The sequence below is a fragment of the Zalophus californianus genome, chromosome 8, assembly GCF_009762305.2.
Source record: "Zalophus californianus isolate mZalCal1 chromosome 8, mZalCal1.pri.v2, whole genome shotgun sequence".
In the NCBI taxonomy this organism is placed as follows: domain Eukaryota; kingdom Metazoa; phylum Chordata; class Mammalia; order Carnivora; family Otariidae; genus Zalophus; species Zalophus californianus.
Genome location: NC_045602.1, coordinates 110,165,373 through 110,182,745, shown reverse-complemented (window position 1 = coordinate 110,182,745; position 17,373 = coordinate 110,165,373). Strand labels below are relative to the sequence as shown.

The following is a 17,373-nucleotide window of genomic DNA, read 5'->3' as shown; positions in this document are numbered from 1 at the left end:
TAGTCAGATGAATGAATTTGTTCTCATCTGAAGCCTGCTATCTTTTTTAAAAGATGTGCTACTTATTCTTGCATGACGTAGGCAAACCTCTCTCTTGCAGGGAGTAGCTTTTTTCTAGTTGAGAATAAACAATGGTCCATCTCTTTTGAATCATATCAAACTAAGGTAGAAGGGGGCTATTTTAAATGTCAAGGTCAGCAGTGTTACTTAGAATGTAAACTGATGTAATAGGTAGTTTTCTATAGCAGCTTAATTTATTCTTAATCTATTTGAAATCCTCTCCCTCTCTCTGTCTCTCCCCCCTCTCATGTCTCTCTGTCTCTCTCTCTCACACACATACACACACACTAAGTGCCTAGACTTGAAATAGATCTAGCAATTGGAAAGTTAGTAAGCCTAAGTTTTTCCATAATTGCATTCCTACATTCTTATAAAATTTAAATAGCTACCTTTGGCAATCTGCTCTTTTTCTAAAATCTAATTTGCAGCCAGGAAAGAATTTTCTCACCCCAGGGAACGTTTAACCTAGCATCAGGGACTGAGAGGAAAGCAGAAATGACCAAACTGTGAAAGCTCCTGTTTATGTTGTTGTCAAAAGACAGGAGCACTAAATAAGGTGTGGTCCTTGTGTGCCCCCTGCCCCACCGCCCCCCACTCTAGGCCTGACATTGGCTCCAGCCCTTCTGGCCACTCCTGCCAGGACACCACAGAGGCAGGGACTCATCCATGTTACATGTCTCCCTTGGGCAGAAAAGAGCATGCCAGCCCTTAGGATCCCTGCATCAAAGAGCAACAGTGTGCCCTACAGCCTGCCTTGAGCTGGTGGGTCATCCTCAGGCTGCAGGTGGAATTGCACGCCCAAAGCCTGGAGAAGGACCTAGAACTGTTTGCCTGCTCTCCTCCAGGAGAGGCTCAGCTCGGCCCTCCCATCCTCCTTCTCAGCCCCAGGTCGTAGCTGTGGGCAGGGCAGTGACCACTGAGAAGGATGAAAAGCACATGGAGCACATAAGGAGGAATAACCATGCCGAGTGGAAAGTGACCAAGTTGAAGTGGGGCGGGGCAGTCCTGTTCTTCTTCGCAGGCTGCTGCCTGGGGGTCATGGTGTCCCTGTGTATGGTGCTCTGTATTCCGGCATTATGCGGCAGCCTCCCCAGGTCTTTCTTCTGCTTCAAAACTTGGGGTTCTCTAGCATTACCCCGTAGGGATGGCCCTCTAGACAACCACACTCGTTCGTGAATTTGGAGAAATTAATACTCGAAAGAGCAAAGACTACAGCTTTTCACCTTTACATGCAGTGCCTAGAGTAGGAGCGCTGTCTCTTTCCCAGCCCTCACCCATGAAGAGTTGCCTGGAAAGATGTTTTCATGGAAGTTGAACCCTAAAACACTGTCTGATGCACAAAACACCTCTACTTTGAGACTCGCCTCTCAAAAAGCTGCTTTTTCACATCATTGGCAAAGAGCAGACAATTCTAGAAAAGACCCCCTTCTCTCTCAAGCTTCCCACATCCCTGCTCCACATCACGGCACCCACAGAGAGCCTGTCTCAGACTGGCGCTTTCCCCCTGTATTGCCATGAGGCCTCTTGGCAGAGAGAGGGAGGCCGCTGGAGAAGGACCCCCCACAAGGAAAATCCTTGTTTGTTCAAAGGACCAGTGTTTCTTTGGCCAAAGAAGTCTCTTCCCCATGGCTTCCCAGGCCTTGAAATAACATGCACCGTGTCCCATAGCCACCTGGTTTGGTGTTTTGGTTTTCTAAAAGATAGTTTATTTTTAAAAAGGAAGGGAAAAGGAGCAAGTGATGTTTACTTCTGCTCCAACAGTGGAGAAACAGCTGACTCCACCTGCTTCTCCTTTGCAGCCCATAGCAAACAGCTTCCTCGGGGCTCAGGCCAGAGGAAGGGAGGGGCAAGAGAAAAAGGCACTCAGCTTAGCAGCCAGTTACCAAGAGGGAATCATCTGGAACTTCGGAGAAATGCCTGCGTGTCACAGGAGAGCCTGTATATAAGTTAAACTAGTCATGAAAACATTGATGTTGCACTTGTATATAATTATACAGTAGTGTCCAGAATGTTCAGACATTCAGAGTGTACATAAAACAAAACTATGTTGATGTATTTTTCTTAAATGTCACGGTGTCTGAGTTTTACCTAATATGTTTTTGTGCCACATACCGGATATCCAAGTCTGAAGAAGTCCTCTCATTGGGCCCTGATACATTGATAACAAAACCAAAAAAGGGGGGGGGCATCCCCATCATGCCAATGTGTCCAGATGCATCTGGTCCAAATTGGTTGATTCTAAAACAGAAATCGTCTGCCGGGACACAGAGGAGAACTCAGGCATTGAGCCCATTTAAACAGCATTGTGTGAGGAGCCTCGAAGGCAGTGGGCATGTCGCTGTCCCTTGCCGGCTCTGCAAGGGGGTCATGAATCTTGCTGTTAGCCTCTTGCTACTGTGCCTGGCCACGGATGACCAGTCTTGTCCTGAGAAGCGTTTCTCTTAGTCTCTCAGTTCAAAGACTCTATGAGATTTTCCAGAAAGGGGTTTTCCAGGCTGCCTTTTGTTCCATTTGGTCTACAATTTTAATGACCATTTCCCGGGACTGTAGTTTCCTGTACTGAAAACCGGGGGTGGGAGTAGGGTGGCCAGTTCACTGACAGATAGCTCCCGTTCCCTCCTGCGGATCCGCGCACAGCCTGGCCTCCTGTCCATGCCCCACTCCTCGTCTTACGGCGCTCCCTGTGAGATCAGCTCGAAGAGATGGGAGGAGGTGTGGAGAAAAGGCAAGCCACAGTCCCCCCGCAGCCCCCGAGCTGCCCTGGGCAGGAAAACAGCAGAACATCTGTGGGTGAGGCCTGAAGCACCCGATGGGAGACGCACCAACCGGGAAGCCTGGGGCGGACGTGGACGCGTGAGAAGACCAGAGCCCTCTCGGTAGAAAGAAGACGTGGGACCTTTTCAGTGCAACTCACTCCGTCAGTTCAACGGAGTGTATCTGGGGGAGGGGGTGGGGACTCACTTCCTCCGGTGCTGGTGTCATTTTTGAGAACACCTTTGATCCTTCAGTCTCTTTCATCCATCCACACCCTCAGTGAATACTCCCTAGCACTTACTAACAACCTGAGCTAATGCTAGGGCAGTGACCAAGACGGAAAGAAGCTCTTTGGAATTACAGCAAAGCCCAGCTCACGCCCCTCATCCCAGGAGACCTTTCCTCATGGCAGTTTCTGTGAGAATTGGCTGCCCTGACGACAGACCCAGGAAGGCAGAGGGTCTGTCCTGGGGCCGAGCACCAGTTCTCAGTCTGAAACGTGTGCCCAGTTTACCAAGCTCGGCTCCAACCATAAAAATCACCGTGATGGCAGGCCCGCCAAGAAACGTTTGCCCGGAATCGTTCCAACTCCTGAACACCCTTACCTGCAGGGAGATGATCTGGAGTGGAGAGGGGAACTGGCGCCTTCTCTTTCAAAGGCAATAATGGAATTGACTTTCAGTAACTGAAATTTGTGCACAAAACATTCTAAACACTAGTGAAGCCTGTTTCGTTGAACTAATTCTGGCTCTGGAAATGTTTTTGTTTTATAGGTATTTACGGTTTTTGTTTTTGTTTTATTTTTGGTTTGGATTCAAGCTTAGTTTGTTAATATGTATAATTTAGCATCTCTTGCACTCATGTAAATATGGAGTAAGTATTGTAAACTATTTCATTGCTGGGGACTGTGGGTGTTATACATACATTTAGGACTGCAATTTTTTGGTATTTTTTGTATTGTAAAATAACAGCTAATTTAAGCAGGAACAAGAGAATTAAGGGAGGTCTGTGCATTTTAAACACAAATGTGAAGAACTTGTATATAAACAAAAGTAAATACTATAATACAAACTTCCTTCTGAAATAAAAGTAGATCTGGTAAAAATGTGGTTTTTGCTCCGAGTGTTGAATTTTGATTTTGTGTTGTTTGGTCATTAGAACCTTACGAAAAGGGTGGGGGGGGAATGCTTAAAATGGTTACCAGTTTTCAGACTAAGAGGAAGCACTTGGCATTGAGTGAAGGTCAAGGTATAAAACCAGCAGGGTGGGCACCTCGGCTACCTCTTGGGGTGATGGGGTACAGAGAGCCCTGCGCAGCTTGTTAGCAGACTCCTAGCGTCCCCACTGTAGCTGGTGTTGCCTTTGAAACGACCGTGCTGGGGGTGGGGGTGGGGAGGAGATCGGTGTGCAGGGCAGCTCTGCCCTGGCATGGGAGGTTCCCCAGGGTAGGGGCGGGCAGGGGCTGGGCACAGCCCAGGCACCCCAGCTGCCCTTGGTCTTTCACCTTCTTGTTCTCTCATGGGTTCCTGAATGTTTAGGTTTTCCAGACTGCTCAGTCTCGGGTGTACTGACAGGTTGAGTACTCCACGGCCACAGCATTGTCCTTGGTTCGGAGGTTTTGATCTTTTTCCCACCCAGAAAGCTGTGTCTGTGGGTGCGGCACCTGTGCGTGGAGCAGGGTCAGAACGGTGCACTTCGGCACCCTGGTGTGGAGTGCAGGAGCCCCAGCAGGAAGGTCAGTGTAAGGGGGGTTGAGAACTGAAGAGGAAACACAAGGAAATGCCGTGGATGCTGGAGGGGAGGGAGGCCGGGGCACCAGGTCCTGCCGGCCCACCAGCGCTTGGGACTGGGCTGGGGAGGTAAATGGTTGCCTGGTGGCCACTGTCAGGGTGGAGAAGACCACAAAACTGTTCAGGGGGTAGGGCTGTGGGAGCCACCAACTGCTTAAGACAGGATGAAAACCTGGGAGTGCGTGGTTTGTGGCAGAAACAACACCGTGTGCTCACCAAACCCGTTAGATTTTGCCATTGGACGCCCCCCCCCGGGGTAGGTGCATAAACTGAGCTGTGGCTGAAGAAGTGATGGACACAAGTTCCAAACTAGGCCCATACGGTGCTCCCGCATTGGACTCCCTGGAGGTCAGGTGCCAAAGAGGTTGGAAGGCACGTGGGTCACCGAGTCACCAATTAGAGGCAAGTCACCTGCTCAGCAAGAGCTGTATGCTGGTCTTTGCATCACTGAAAGGGAACTTCTACTGTAACTGATCCACTGAGATTGGGGGTTTATTACCACAAGTGGCTTTTCTTACTCTCACTGATAGATTGGTACCCTGAAGCTCGGGGCAACCATCACCAAAACCTAAAATGCAGGGCTTTGGCTTAGGTCGTGGCCAGTTGGCAGGCAGGGAGCAAACATGGCGGCAGCAGAACAGCTGGGGTCCCCGCCAGGCAGGCGCAAAACATCTGGTGAGGCAGTTCAAGTTCAACCGTCTACGTGTCTGCTGAGTTTTTAGCTCAGAGGGAAGAAGGTCAAAAAAGAAAGAAAGAAAACCCAGAACGTGGCATGTGTTATTATTGGCTGCTTTTGGCGAGGCACCACAAGGAGGAGTTGACTTCCAGAAAGAATTAGCCAGTTTACAAGCGGAAGGGAAAGGAGGATCCTGAAATCCAGGGTCTTGCAGTGCTGGAAAAGCCAACTCCTCTTGCTTCTGGCCTCCAAACACTAAGAGGCGCTCACGATCCACAGAGACCCAGTAATTCTCGGCCTCCCCAGGTGAGAAGCAGGAGGAGGGTGTGGTCTTCCTGCCTGGGCCTCGGAACCTCAAGGCCAGCATCTTGAGGGAGAGGCAACAAGGAAGCAAAGATAGAAAGCCAACTTGAAAACTGCTCCAGGAAAGAACCAGGAATGTCATTGCTGATGCTGGATCTGCCTGGGAAATAAATAAAAATGCAGGTTTTGGGGGGCTCCTGGGTGGCACAGTCGGTTAAGTGTCCGACTCTTGATTTCGGCTCAGGTCATGATCTCAGGGTGGTGAGATCGAGCCCCGAGTCAGGCTCCGTGCTCAGCCGGGAGTCTGTTTCTCTCTCTCCCTTCTGCCCTTCCCCCCCCACTCGCTCTCTCTAAAATAAATAAATCTTTAAAAAAAAAGTGTAGGTTTTTGAGGGAACGACGTTGCCAAAGAAACCATTAGTCTGACCTTTAAAAAATGTAAACAGCCAGCCAACGCTGTGATTCATTAGAACCACGCGCAGGCAGGAGATGGCTGTGCAAACTATGTCTGAGGGCACACACCGCGGGGCCCCGGAGGATTTCAGAACCACCACATGTCTGCCATCCTCCTTCCTGCGTGAGGGTGTCCTTCCCCGTCTGGCCACTGTCTGCTGGCCAGACATTGTGTAAGGACCAGGGATTTCAGGGAACGAAACAGACAAAAATTCCTGTCCTCGTGGAGCGTACGTAGGCAGCTGGGGAGACAGGTAATGGATACAACGTCAGATGGTAGGTTCTGTGAAAGAACAGAGGCAGTAGGGGGCAGAAAGTGCGGGGTGGGGGCGGAGGGGGAGGGATTGCTCTTTAGTGGGGCAGGGGAGGCCGTTCTGACAGGTGACAGCTGAGCAGAGAGCTGAATGAAGGTGGGAGCCGGCACATGGGTGTTCGGGACAAGAACAATCAGATGGAGGGAGCAGCAGGTGCAGAGGCCTAGAGGTAGGGCAGGCCTGGGGGGTCTGAGCCGGTCCAAAGTGGCCAGAGGGGCTAAAACAAAGTGGGCTACCTAGCAGTCCTGGGAGTTGGGCCTGGCCAGGGCCTGCGGGGCATAGTTCTCAACTGGCACAGGACCATCCCCTGGGGGACATTTGGGGACTAGGTTGGGGCCCTTCTGGTTATTGCATTTCCCGGGGAGGTGCTGCTGATTTAGCGGGTGAGCCTGAAGGTGGTCATCCTGTGACACATGGGATTGTCCCACCCACCCAAGAACTGACCCACCTCCCCCTCGATTTTGAAACGTCTTGCTGGGTATTTGTGTAGATGAGAAAACCTGTTTCTAATCATCTAAGTGCGGAACCCAACCCAGTTACAAACGCAAGGATCTGAGAGCTGGTTTGATACAGCCAATTTCCCAGAAATGCAACTGTGGTGTTAATCAAGGGAAGACCACATTTTGTTTCCCTCAAAACTTTACCCAGAGCTGGTCATCATTTTGGAAAATGCTGTCACCAATGTCACTGTCCTTCCTGGTGTCTGAGCCCCCAACCCCACCCACACACACGTGTGGGGTGCGGACACACCCTGCAGCCTCATGTTGCTAGCCGGCTAACATGCCTGACAAGAATTCCCTTCTGTCCTGTGTCGCCAACACAAGAAGGGGACAGACCGGAAGACCTGCTGACCATATGCAACATCCTGACGTCCTGCACGGGGAGCCAGGGACAGCCTGGCTCGGGGCCCATTTGCACACCCAGTAGCCCCTTCCTCATTTGCTTAATCCTGATCCCTTGAGGGCTCAGCTTCTGAGGTTGTGTATTTTGTTCTGGTGTGTACTCAGCTTAATTATTCTCTCTGTATCTTCTGCCTTGGACTGGAGGCCCCTTTGAGTGTGGGGTGACATATTCTTGGCAGAACAGCTTCCCAAGACATCCTTCAACTCACGCCTTCCAGGGCCTGAAGGCCAGCAAGACAGGGCCACAGCTCTGTCTCCTGTCACACGCATGCTGAGCTCGCCGGCAAGTTGCTGTCCAGTTGGGGGATGTCTCCTGAAGCCCCACATGGCCCCTGTCCTCCTGCTACTCTGGAAATCTAACCGAACGACAGCCACACTTCCTCTAAAAATGAGCTGCTGCTGGGAGTTTGGCCCTGCCTGACTCAGCTATGGGGCGGAGAGGGCAGGAGGGGCAACAGGCAGATTCCATATCAACCCTGCACCTAGACAACAGGCCCCAAGCCAGAGTGGACATTCATGAGCCATGAAGTTTCCACCTATAAATCCGTGGATGCTTCTAGCACCTGCCTTTCTGCCTGACCCCCTCCCCCGCCCGCAGCCACCTGCCGGCTAGAGGCTCAGTGCTGACAGCAGCCAGCAGAGGCCCAGTCACGGGGATGAGGCCAGGGCCAGGACTACCTGGAAGGACACGGAGGCCGACATGCAGACGTGGACGAACAGGGCGGGACCCGTTCCTGGTCACGGGGGCCGCGGCGGGACTCAGCCTTGAGGTGTCTGGCCAGACTTAACACCGTGTATGAGGCAGACCTTTTCAGGTAGAAGTGACAGAAACTGAACTCCCGACAACTCTTGGCTTCCTGGGGCTGCTGTGACAAATTCCCCAACCTTAGCGTATTAAAACAAATTCATTCTCACAGTTCTGGAGGCCAAAAGTCCGGAATCTCAGTGTTGAGGGGCCTGCGCCCCTTCCAGAAGCTCTGGGGAGAACCCGTTCCCAGCCTCTTCTAGCTTCTGGTGGCCGCCGGCTCCTATCTCTGCTCTGTCCTCACATCACCTCTCCGATCTCCCCCTGCCTCTAAGGATGCACGGGACTGCATTCAGGGCCCCACTCGGATAATCCAAGATAAGCTCCTCCTGCCCAGATTCTTAATCACATCTTTTGCTACATTAGGTAACGCTCACTCTTCTGCCGGTATCTAAGGTAACAATCACAGGTTCCAGGGCTTAGGATGTGGACATAGCTTTGGGGCTGCCATTCATCCCATTCCAGAAACAAAACCCTCAGAAAGTCAGCGAGCCCGGGGGTGGCCAGAGGGTGGCCTCTGTAAGCCACGGTGCCCGGTCCCCTCCTCTTGGCTTCTGTCTTCAGAGCTGCCCGGGGCCACGCCCCAAATGGCCCCAAGCCTCCCGCAAGGGAACGTTCCCTTCCCTCTGGGGGAAGAACAGAGAACCAGAAAGCAGGAGCCCTGAGACCTGTCGTTTTCCCGCTGCTCCCAATAAGGGGCACCTGGGTGGTTCAGTCGTTAAGCATCTGCCTTTGGCTCAGGTCATGGTCCCAGGGTCCTGGGATTGAGCCCCACATCGGGCTCCCTGCTCAGTGGGAAGCCCGCTTCTCCCTCTCCCACTCCCCCTGCTTGTGTTCCCTCTCTCACCGTGTCTCTCTCTCTAATAAATAAATAAAATCTTTAAAAAAAAAAAAAAGAAGCCTCCTTTCCGCGGCACGCTGTCTGACGTTAAAGCGGCTCTATTTGGTTCAAGCCCGCGCCTGAGTTGGAGAGAAGTACGGAGGGGACACAGCCACAGGGCCACTGTTTTCAACTAGGTGCTGCTCTTTTTTTCATCTTTGCAATCTTTTGAAAGGTATATGCCTATATTTTACTCTAATTACCGGAGTAAAAAAAAAAAAAAATGAAGTGATGGGGGCGCCTGGCTGGCTCAGTTGGTAGAGCGCGTGACTCTTGATCTTGGGGTTGTGAGTTCGAGCCCCACGTGGGGTGTAGAGATTAAATAATAAATAAATAAATAAATAAATAAACAGATAAATAAATAACTTAAAAAATGAAGTGCTAGAGTTTAACACACCGGCAGCTGCAGCCCATCATGCAGAAGACCCCTAATCCTTCATCTGGGCCACCGAGCCATCACGGTGAACAGCTTTCACCCCGCCGCCGCAGCTCCCAGCCCACATAAACAGCCTCTCCCCTGCCCACAAACAGGTGCTCGTTCCCATGCAGGTGAAGAGAGTCGCGAACATTCCTTCTTTGTGAAGTGAGAAGAGGCTGGCCTCAGAGCTTCCCTCTGCCCAGCAGCGCCCCTTCTCTTCCTCTGGAGAACTGTCCTTCCCATTCCATGTGATCTTTGTGGGCCAACTGAAAGAGGCTTATGACCCACGCTGGGCCTACTGGGGTCCTGCCTGACTAAGTCCATGGATGATGGGAAAGAGAGGTGCCTTTCTCTGCTGAGGTTCCTAAAAGGAGAGACCGCAGCTGTGCAGCTGTGGACAGCTCTTGCCCACCCTTCAGTGAGAGAGCCTGCCTGGCCACGGAGGAAGCCATGTGTAGACCAACGGGGCCACCAGCACTCAAACCCCCAGACGCAGCTGTGCCAGAAGCCAAATGCTCAGTTGCCTACCCCAGCACGTCTGGTCTGTGTTTGGCTCCGATAAGATTACTGGCTGGCGCAGCTAGGCTGGTTGATAGTTGCTGCACGTGGTGTCTGTGGGTTTGTTCTGAGTGCTGAAATCAGAGTCTCAGAGCCAGTGGCTCTTTTTCTGGGCAGGACAGCCCCAGGCCTGGGCTTTGGTGGGATCTGCACTGAACCCTTGTGTCTAAGGTCAGGTTCTCCAGAAACTGAGCCCAAGACAGAGATTCTCAGGATGCTTTATGAGAGGGAGTGCCCTCAGGGGAACCTCTGAGTGAGGGAGGCAGGAGCCGGCAGGGGAAGGTGCTAGGCTGTGGTCTCAGCCGGGATCTAGCTTCAGCTCCATCCCATAGGGAGCTCTGGAGCATGAATGGCGCACAGAACCGCCGCTCCGCCCCATGGCTGCAGGCTACCTCAGGGAGCAGAGGGTAACTTTACAGGCATTTCTTCTACAGAGGGGGGCAGCTGGGAGCGGTGTTAGCACCCAACCTCCCCAGCAGCTTGGCCCAGAGAAGTCTCTGAGCAAGGTGCCAACAACATGCCCTTCCATCGGTTTCGTGGCCCCTGAAAAGCCTCAACCAGCTTTGAGAAGCAGTGGCCCCGAGACTCTGTAACCCTTCACTCATCAGCATCTCCAAACTCTTGAGAACGAAGGAAGCAGGCAGAAGACTTCGTACTCAGCCGCCACTGTTCTGCCTTCTCCTCCCGAACACCTTCACAGAACTGCACATCAACACAATGCCCCGGGCACGTGCGGGTCCACACCGGCCACACACAAGTGCTTGTGAAAACAGGACACATTTCCCTAGACTCCAGGAAAGAATTCGACTCTCCACATGGACAGAAGCAGGCAGAATATGTGGAAATACAACAACAACAACAAAATGACCACCACTCTAAAGTGTGTGTCAGGGCTGGGCTTTGTGCACACTGAGGAGGGGCTCTCCTAAGTGATCCCGGGGCCCCCTGGCACCCCAGAAGTGGTAGTGAGACAATCAGAGACTATGTTTGGCTGCAAATGGCAGATGTCTGTGGAGAAACTGGCTTAAACAAACTAAAGGTATTATTTTTCTCATATAATGAAGAGTCTAGAGGGAGGCAGATGGAGGCTGGGACAGTGGCTCCACAATGTCATGTGGCTCCATTTTCAAAATGGCACCCATGTCCCCAAACATGGCCATCAAGTTCTGGGCAAGAAGAAGGGCGAGGAGGCTAAAGGCTGAAGGGTTCAGTCAACAAGTCTTCTCCTGTTTCAGGAACTCTCCTGGAAGCCTCATCTGTGACTTCCACTTATGACCAGGACTGTGTCCCATAACCACCTCCTGGCTGCAACGGAGGCTGGGAAGCATAGTTTTTGAATCTGAGTACTAGCAAAGAAGACAAACCGCAGAAATCTCTGCCACCAGGATCTAATAGTTGATTCAGTTTGGGCTCGTAGGTGCGCAGATGTAGCCCAGGTTGGTTCTGAGACCATCTGAGGTCACACAGGCCAGCAGAGGCATACCCGCCTGTGGCTGACCTGGTCTCCAGGCTCCCAGGACAGATCACATGAAAGCAAGGCCAGTCTCAGTGCATGTGGGTTTATTGAGCTATAAAAAGAGCCATTCGTAGTGCTAGGTTAAACCATAGGAAAGATGGTCATGTGACCAGTGCAACGCAGGGGACTGGATCCTCACTCCAGGTGGTGCCCACCAAGCAGTATATCATGGTTGGGAAGAACCTTACCAACATTAGTCAGTGGGGCCTAGATGAAAGCCTGCAGCGTTCAAAAGCGTTTTGCCTGAAGTCTATTCAGATGTACTCCTTAGGGCATGTTCTGTTTGGAGAAGCTGGTAAAAGCTCTTAAAATTCTGGGAATTTGGATGGTTTCTGACTTCTAGATCTGGGGCCCCAGTGAGGCCTCAGCTACGCAGGTGACCCCCTCCCATCCCTACCCTGTGGGAGAACCCAACTGTTCCAAGGTCAGGGGAGAGAGGGACCTACAACCAAGAAACCCACTGAAAGGGAAACTATGGGCTTTGCATCAGGCCCTCAGCCCACATCCCTCACTCTAGGGGACAGGCACACAGGGTGTCCAGACCTAAAAAGGGCAGCAGGGCAAGAGCACTGGGACCAGCTTGGGAGGCAAGCCAGTCCACTTTCAGTGGGGCCCTAGGGTGCAGATGGGGCCCTGTACCCCAGGCAGGATGGGACAGTGATGTTGTCCAAGGTCAGCTGTCCTAGTCAGAGCAGGGGCTGCAGAGCCAGGACAGGGAGCATGGAGAGCAGGGAGCTTCCAACCAGGAGCCCATCTGCGGAGGACACCTTGGGGGTGGGAGCAGAATGTGGACTTGAGGCAGAAGCTGGATTCTGCTCTCTGCCTCCACCACCTCCATCCCAGGCCACTCATGCCTTCATCTAGGCCCACCTGGAATGGAAGTGTGTGGAAGGAGCCGGTGCAGGGGCTGCCAGCTCACCATCCCCTCCCTACACCTACTTGCAGGAGGCTGTGCTCAGGGTCCTGGTGGACATCTGGCTGGTCCTGCAGGATTGGAGGCCACCCAGCATCAAAGGCCTGTATGGCACCATCTAAGGAGGAAGGGGTCCAGGGTGGGCTACGCTGGGAAACCCCAGCACAAGGCCCAGCTCCTCAGGGACAGAGACCTCTGGCATCCTGCGGCAGGGTGGGAGGGTAGAACATCTGCAAGGACTGGCTTCTGGAATGGAAGGTGCATGACAAGGAATAACAAAATAGGAACACCTGTGCTACTAGTACCTTACAAATTCATCCTCACAGGAAGGGTGACGATTAGCACCCCCATATTACAGATGGGCACAAAAAAATCTTCAAGGATTGACTAACTCTGGGCTGGTAAGTGGCAGAATGGACTTCACAGGCCACCCAGTTTATTCAGACCCAAAAGGCAAGATCATCAATGGGGGCGTTGGGAGTGCCCTGCGTGTGGGACCGCCTCAGAAATGGCGATCTAGAATTTTGCCTAGTTGCATTCCAGGAACTCGGAAACTTGTGTTGACTGCCCCCCACCCTCCCGCCCGCAGGGTCACCAGCCTAGACATCGCTAAGATCCTACTTTGATCTGTGACCTGGTCTCCGGAGAGAACTGGGCGCGGATGTCTCGAGAGGCAGGTCGACAGCAGAGGGGCTGTGCACCCGCGTGGCTGCCGCAAACAACCTGATTCTTCACCTCTAAAATAAGGTGCCGCCAGCCTAAACTTGGGAAGGGGCGGTCAGCGCCGCCCCGCCCGGGCCCCTCACCCAAGCAGCGGTTCCTGGTGAAGAGCCCCCGGAAGGCTTCGCACTCCTCACGCCGGTTTCCGCTGGCTCCGCAATCGCACCAGGGCGCCACGCGCGCGCTCGCGTTGTCCACATAGTTGGGAGTGACCGCGGTGCCTGCGGGGGCCCCGAGGGCTGGGTAATCGGCCCACCCAGGCGGAGGCATCCCCGGGAGAGCCCCAGCCCGCGCCCGAATCCCAGCAGTGCGTACCCACGAGGCCCGCGTAGGCGCGCAGGCAGCCGGGGGCCTGATCCTGCAGGCAGCCGTCGGGGGCGCTGGGGGCGGGCGCGCAGGAGGCCTGGAAGGCCAGGAGGCGGGGCCTGCGCGGCGCGACCCGAGGGCGGTGAGCGGGAGGCCCCGCCCATCCCCGCCCAGTCCCCGCCCCGCCTGCTCCCACAGCGGTTTCGCACCTGAGACCCAGCCCCGCCCCGCCTCCGCCCCATCTCACGTAGCCCCCCCCGCCCTCCCACCCCCCGCACCGGCAGATCCGGCTGTGCTCGCAGGCGTCTAAGGGTGCGAGGCAGGAGGGCGGTGCCGGGCCGGGCCCCGCGAAGGCGCAGGCGGGCACGAAGGTCTGGCGCCGGCGCTCGGCGCACGCGGCGTTGACGCACGGGCAGAAGAGCAGCGCGTGGGTGAGCGCAGGCGGCCCGCGGGCGAAGAAGCGGCGCAGGGCGCGGCGGCAGCGGGCGCGGGGGCAGCCCCCGGACGCGGCCCGACCCAGGCACTGAGCCACGTATTCGGTGCGCAGCCGCTGGCACCGCGCGTCCGCCGTGCACGCCTCGGCCGCGTCCAAGCATCGGTTCCGTGCGGCCGAGCTGGGTGACCCTGGTGGAGGGGCGGGCAGCTGCAGTTCTCCGCGAGCCCTTCCAGCGCGCTTCGCCCTCCGAAGATGCGGCGAGCGCGGAGCCCGCGGAGCGCAGAGTGTGGCTCGAAGGCGTGACTGACTGGCACTGACAGGCCCTCTGTCGCGCCGATGGGCGGCCGCCGGCTCTGGGGAGTCCTGCTACGCGTCACGGGTGGAGGGGGCGCACCAAGACTCGGCCCGGCTCCCCCAGACGCTGAAGCCCATCCTCCCCAGGCACCACTCCTTCCGCAGAAAAGCCACACCCATTCAAAGAGGGGGTCCGCGAGGCTCCTGCCACTCTAAAGGGCCCCACCTGACGCGGGAAACAGAGCAAGGCTTCTGGGGACTAGGCTAATGGACGTGTATCAGAAATGGCGTTGAGGACACGCTGGGACACCTGAGCTTTCTTCCTTTCCTCTCCTCCCTTCCCCAAAGACACCCTTTGAGTGAATCTAGTGGTTTCTGGGTCTCCCTCCTTCTAGACCTTCTCGTGCGCCTCCTTCTGCCCCTTACCGCTGGCGTCTCGCCCTTCCACTCCCTTCTGATGCTCCGTTCTCGTGCATCTCCCGTGTTGCCCCATCTGGAGTCTGGCTTCCCCTGGCCCCTCCACTCTCCATCAGCCAGGCAAAAGAGGGATTCCCCGAAGGAGCTCTGGGCACTAGAGGGCCCATTTAGACCTGGCTGCCAGGGTGTGGACTCCAGAGGTCAGGCCACAGGGCTCTGTCCTGAGCCACAAGGCCCAAGAGTCCATGATAGGCGGCACTCTGCTGGGATTTGGCAACCCCTTCCTAGGACCTGGGTCACCAAAACCAGGCTACCCCCGCCCCTCTCGGCGCTCTCAGCCCCTGGGAGCACCACAATCTTGGGGAAGTTTTCCAGCCTAACCCCACATCCTTCTCACTGGGTGTGTGGAAGGAGGCGGCTCCTGCCTCAGGTCTGGGAACAGGGTCCCCATCTGGCCCTGGCCCCCTCTTTCAGGATCCACAGATAGGATGGCGGGAGCCACGGTGATTCTCTCTCTGTGGGTGCAGGCAGGATGAATAGATACCAAGGGCTTAGGATGAGTAAGTATGTGGGGAGGGTAGACAGGAGAGGGGGGAGCCCTCCCTTCCTGTCTCCTCCCCTCCCCTCCCCTCCAGGACCCCAGGAGCAGCTAACTCTGCCCTTCTGTCGCAGCCAAGCCCCTCAAGCGCCCAGGCTTCAGCCACACAGCAGTAGCACGTAGTGTCACCTGAGGTCTTGGTCCCACTTCTGCTCCTTTGCTTATGGGTTTCCCTCTGCCAGGAGTACCCTCGCCTCATCTTTACCCTCCAAACAGCGCGTCTCAGCTCCAGTATCTCGTCTGCCTTACACCTTTGTCAGATTCCATTTTCCCCACCCCGCTCCACCCGGTAAAGTGATCCCCTCCCCCCACGATGCCCCAGCTGGGGAAGGGCAAGCCAAGCAGTTGGAACAGCAGATGCGAGGCACCAGGGAATGAGTGTGAAGCTCCAAGACTGAAGTTGGAGAGTAGGGGCTGAGGGAAGGGTAAGAGAGGTGGGAGAGGGGACCCAATAGGAAAAAGTTTCTGGGACTGGGGTACAAAGACGGGACTTCTGGGTGGGGAGTGGCAGGCTGCACAGCACGCTGCAGGGCTGCAGGGTGCCGGCACACCCTGTATACACACCGGTCTCATGCCGGTGCCCCTTATTGTGGTTCTGGTTTTTTCCAGATCATCCTCTTTCCCCCTCGCTCTGTCCCTGAAGATTGGACAGAGATGCCAGCATTGAGGGGTCTCGGGGAGGAGGTGGCCACTCACCCAGCAACAGCAGCAGCATTGCCGGCGCCAAGCAGAGGCCCATGCCGGGCAGCAAACAAAGGAGGACTAGTGAAAGCAGAATCCCAGCGGGACAAGGGTCCCCTTCCCAGCAGCGCCTGAGCCGATGGGGGGGAACCCGAGTGTTGGTGCCAACACGAACACTCCCATGGGGAGGAGCCCTTGTAGCGGGAATGACGCCCCACCCCGCTGAGTCCCCACCCCAGGCTCTGCCTTCAGGTAGGTCTGGAGCCACGGAATCCGGCACCTGCAAGTGCCTAGGTGGAAAACACACACACACACGCACACACATCCGGCACCTGCAAGTGCCTAGGTGGAAAACACACACACACGCACACACACGCACATCCGGCACCTGCAAGTGCCTAGGTGGAAAACACACACACACACACACACACACACACACACACACACACACACACACACCAACCTAAGGAGACCTTGTCTCCCATGCCAGACTGTTACCTTTATGAAACATCATTGTTCTTTCCCTTCTTTTATAATTCTAACTTTTTATTATTAACTAACCTTAGACTTGAAGAAAAGTTGCTAACAAAAATGTTAGTGTTCCCCTTATATATATCCTTCTCAGGATGGCTTTGGCTGTTCGGGATCTTTTGTGGTTCCATACAAATTTTAGGATGATCTTTTCTATTTCTGTGAAAAATACCATTGGAATTTTGATAGGGATTGCACTGAACCCATAGATGGCTTTGGGTAGGATGGATGCTTTAACAATGTTAATTCTTCCCGTTCATGAGCACGGAATATCTTGCCATTTATTTGTGTCGTCTTCAATTTCTGTCATCAGAGTCTTGAGTTTTCAGTGCACAGGTCTCTCACCTCCTTGGTTAAATTTATTCCTTAGTATTTTTTATGCTATTGCAAATAGGATTGTTTTATTTCTCTTAAAGATAATTTGTCAGTAAATAGAAGCACACCTGGTTTCTGTATGTTGATTTTGTATACTGTAACTACCAAATTTGGGAATTAGTTCTAATTTTTTTGGTGGAGTTTTTAGGGTTTTCTATATATAAAATCATGTCATTTGAGCGCCTGGCTGGCTCATTTGGAGCATGTGACTCTTTATCTCGCAGTTGTAAGTTCGAGCCCCACATTGGGTGTAGAGATTGCTTAAAAATAAAATCTTTTAAAAAATAAAATAAAAAATAAAATCATGTCATCTGCAAACAAAGATAAATTTACTTCCCCTGTCTGATTTGAAGGTCCTTTATTCCTTTTTTCCTAAGTGCTCTGACTCACACTTCCAGCACTGTGCTTTATGGGAGTGGCTAGAGTGAGCATCCTTATCTTGTTCCCGATCTTAAAGGGAAAGCTTTCAACTTTTCACCAGTGAGTATGATGTCAGCTGTGGGTTTGTTAATTATCTGGCGTTTGTTATGTTGAGGTATATTCCTCCTATAGCCAGTGTTTTGGAGTTTTTATCATGAAAGGATGTGGTATTTTGTCAAACGCTTGTCCTACATCTATTAAGATGATCATATGATTTTCATCTATTAATGTGGTGTATCACATTTATTGATTT

At 53.6% G+C, this 17,373-nt stretch overlaps 2 protein-coding genes across 4 annotated transcripts in view; one reads left to right on the top strand and one right to left on the bottom strand.

Moving 5' to 3' along the window:
- The window catches only part of ATRN (attractin), a 159,160-nt gene extending 155,237 nt beyond the window's left edge, over positions 1-3,923 (top strand). Inside the window, exon 30 of the mRNA XM_027621139.1 lies at positions 1,860-3,923. The gene's annotated coding sequence lies outside the window, so the exon portion shown is untranslated. The remainder of the gene's footprint in view (positions 1-1,859) is intronic.
- A 7,554-nt stretch (positions 3,924-11,477) lies between these two features.
- Positions 11,478-15,852, bottom strand: GFRA4 (GDNF family receptor alpha 4). Of its 3 annotated transcripts, none has more exons than XM_027623360.1 (6): positions 15,810-15,852; positions 13,638-13,992; positions 13,382-13,557; positions 13,149-13,301; positions 12,369-12,460; positions 11,478-12,196 (listed from the first exon to the last, which is right to left on the bottom strand). In XM_027623360.1, the coding sequence occupies exons 1-6, from the start codon at positions 15,850-15,852 to the stop codon at positions 12,116-12,118; spliced, it is 900 nt and encodes a 299-aa protein (XP_027479161.1). In that variant the 3' UTR covers positions 11,478-12,115. The 3 variants fall into 3 exon arrangements, 2 of the variants coding, with proteins under 2 accessions (XP_027479161.1, XP_027479162.1); XM_027623361.1 differs by having other exon boundaries at positions 13,149-13,283; positions 13,378-13,487; positions 13,647-13,992; XR_003524840.1 differs by lacking the exons at positions 13,382-13,557; positions 13,638-13,992; positions 15,810-15,852 and having other exon boundaries at positions 12,147-12,196; positions 12,369-12,588; positions 13,149-13,271.
- Between the last annotated feature and the right edge of the window lie 1,521 nt (positions 15,853-17,373).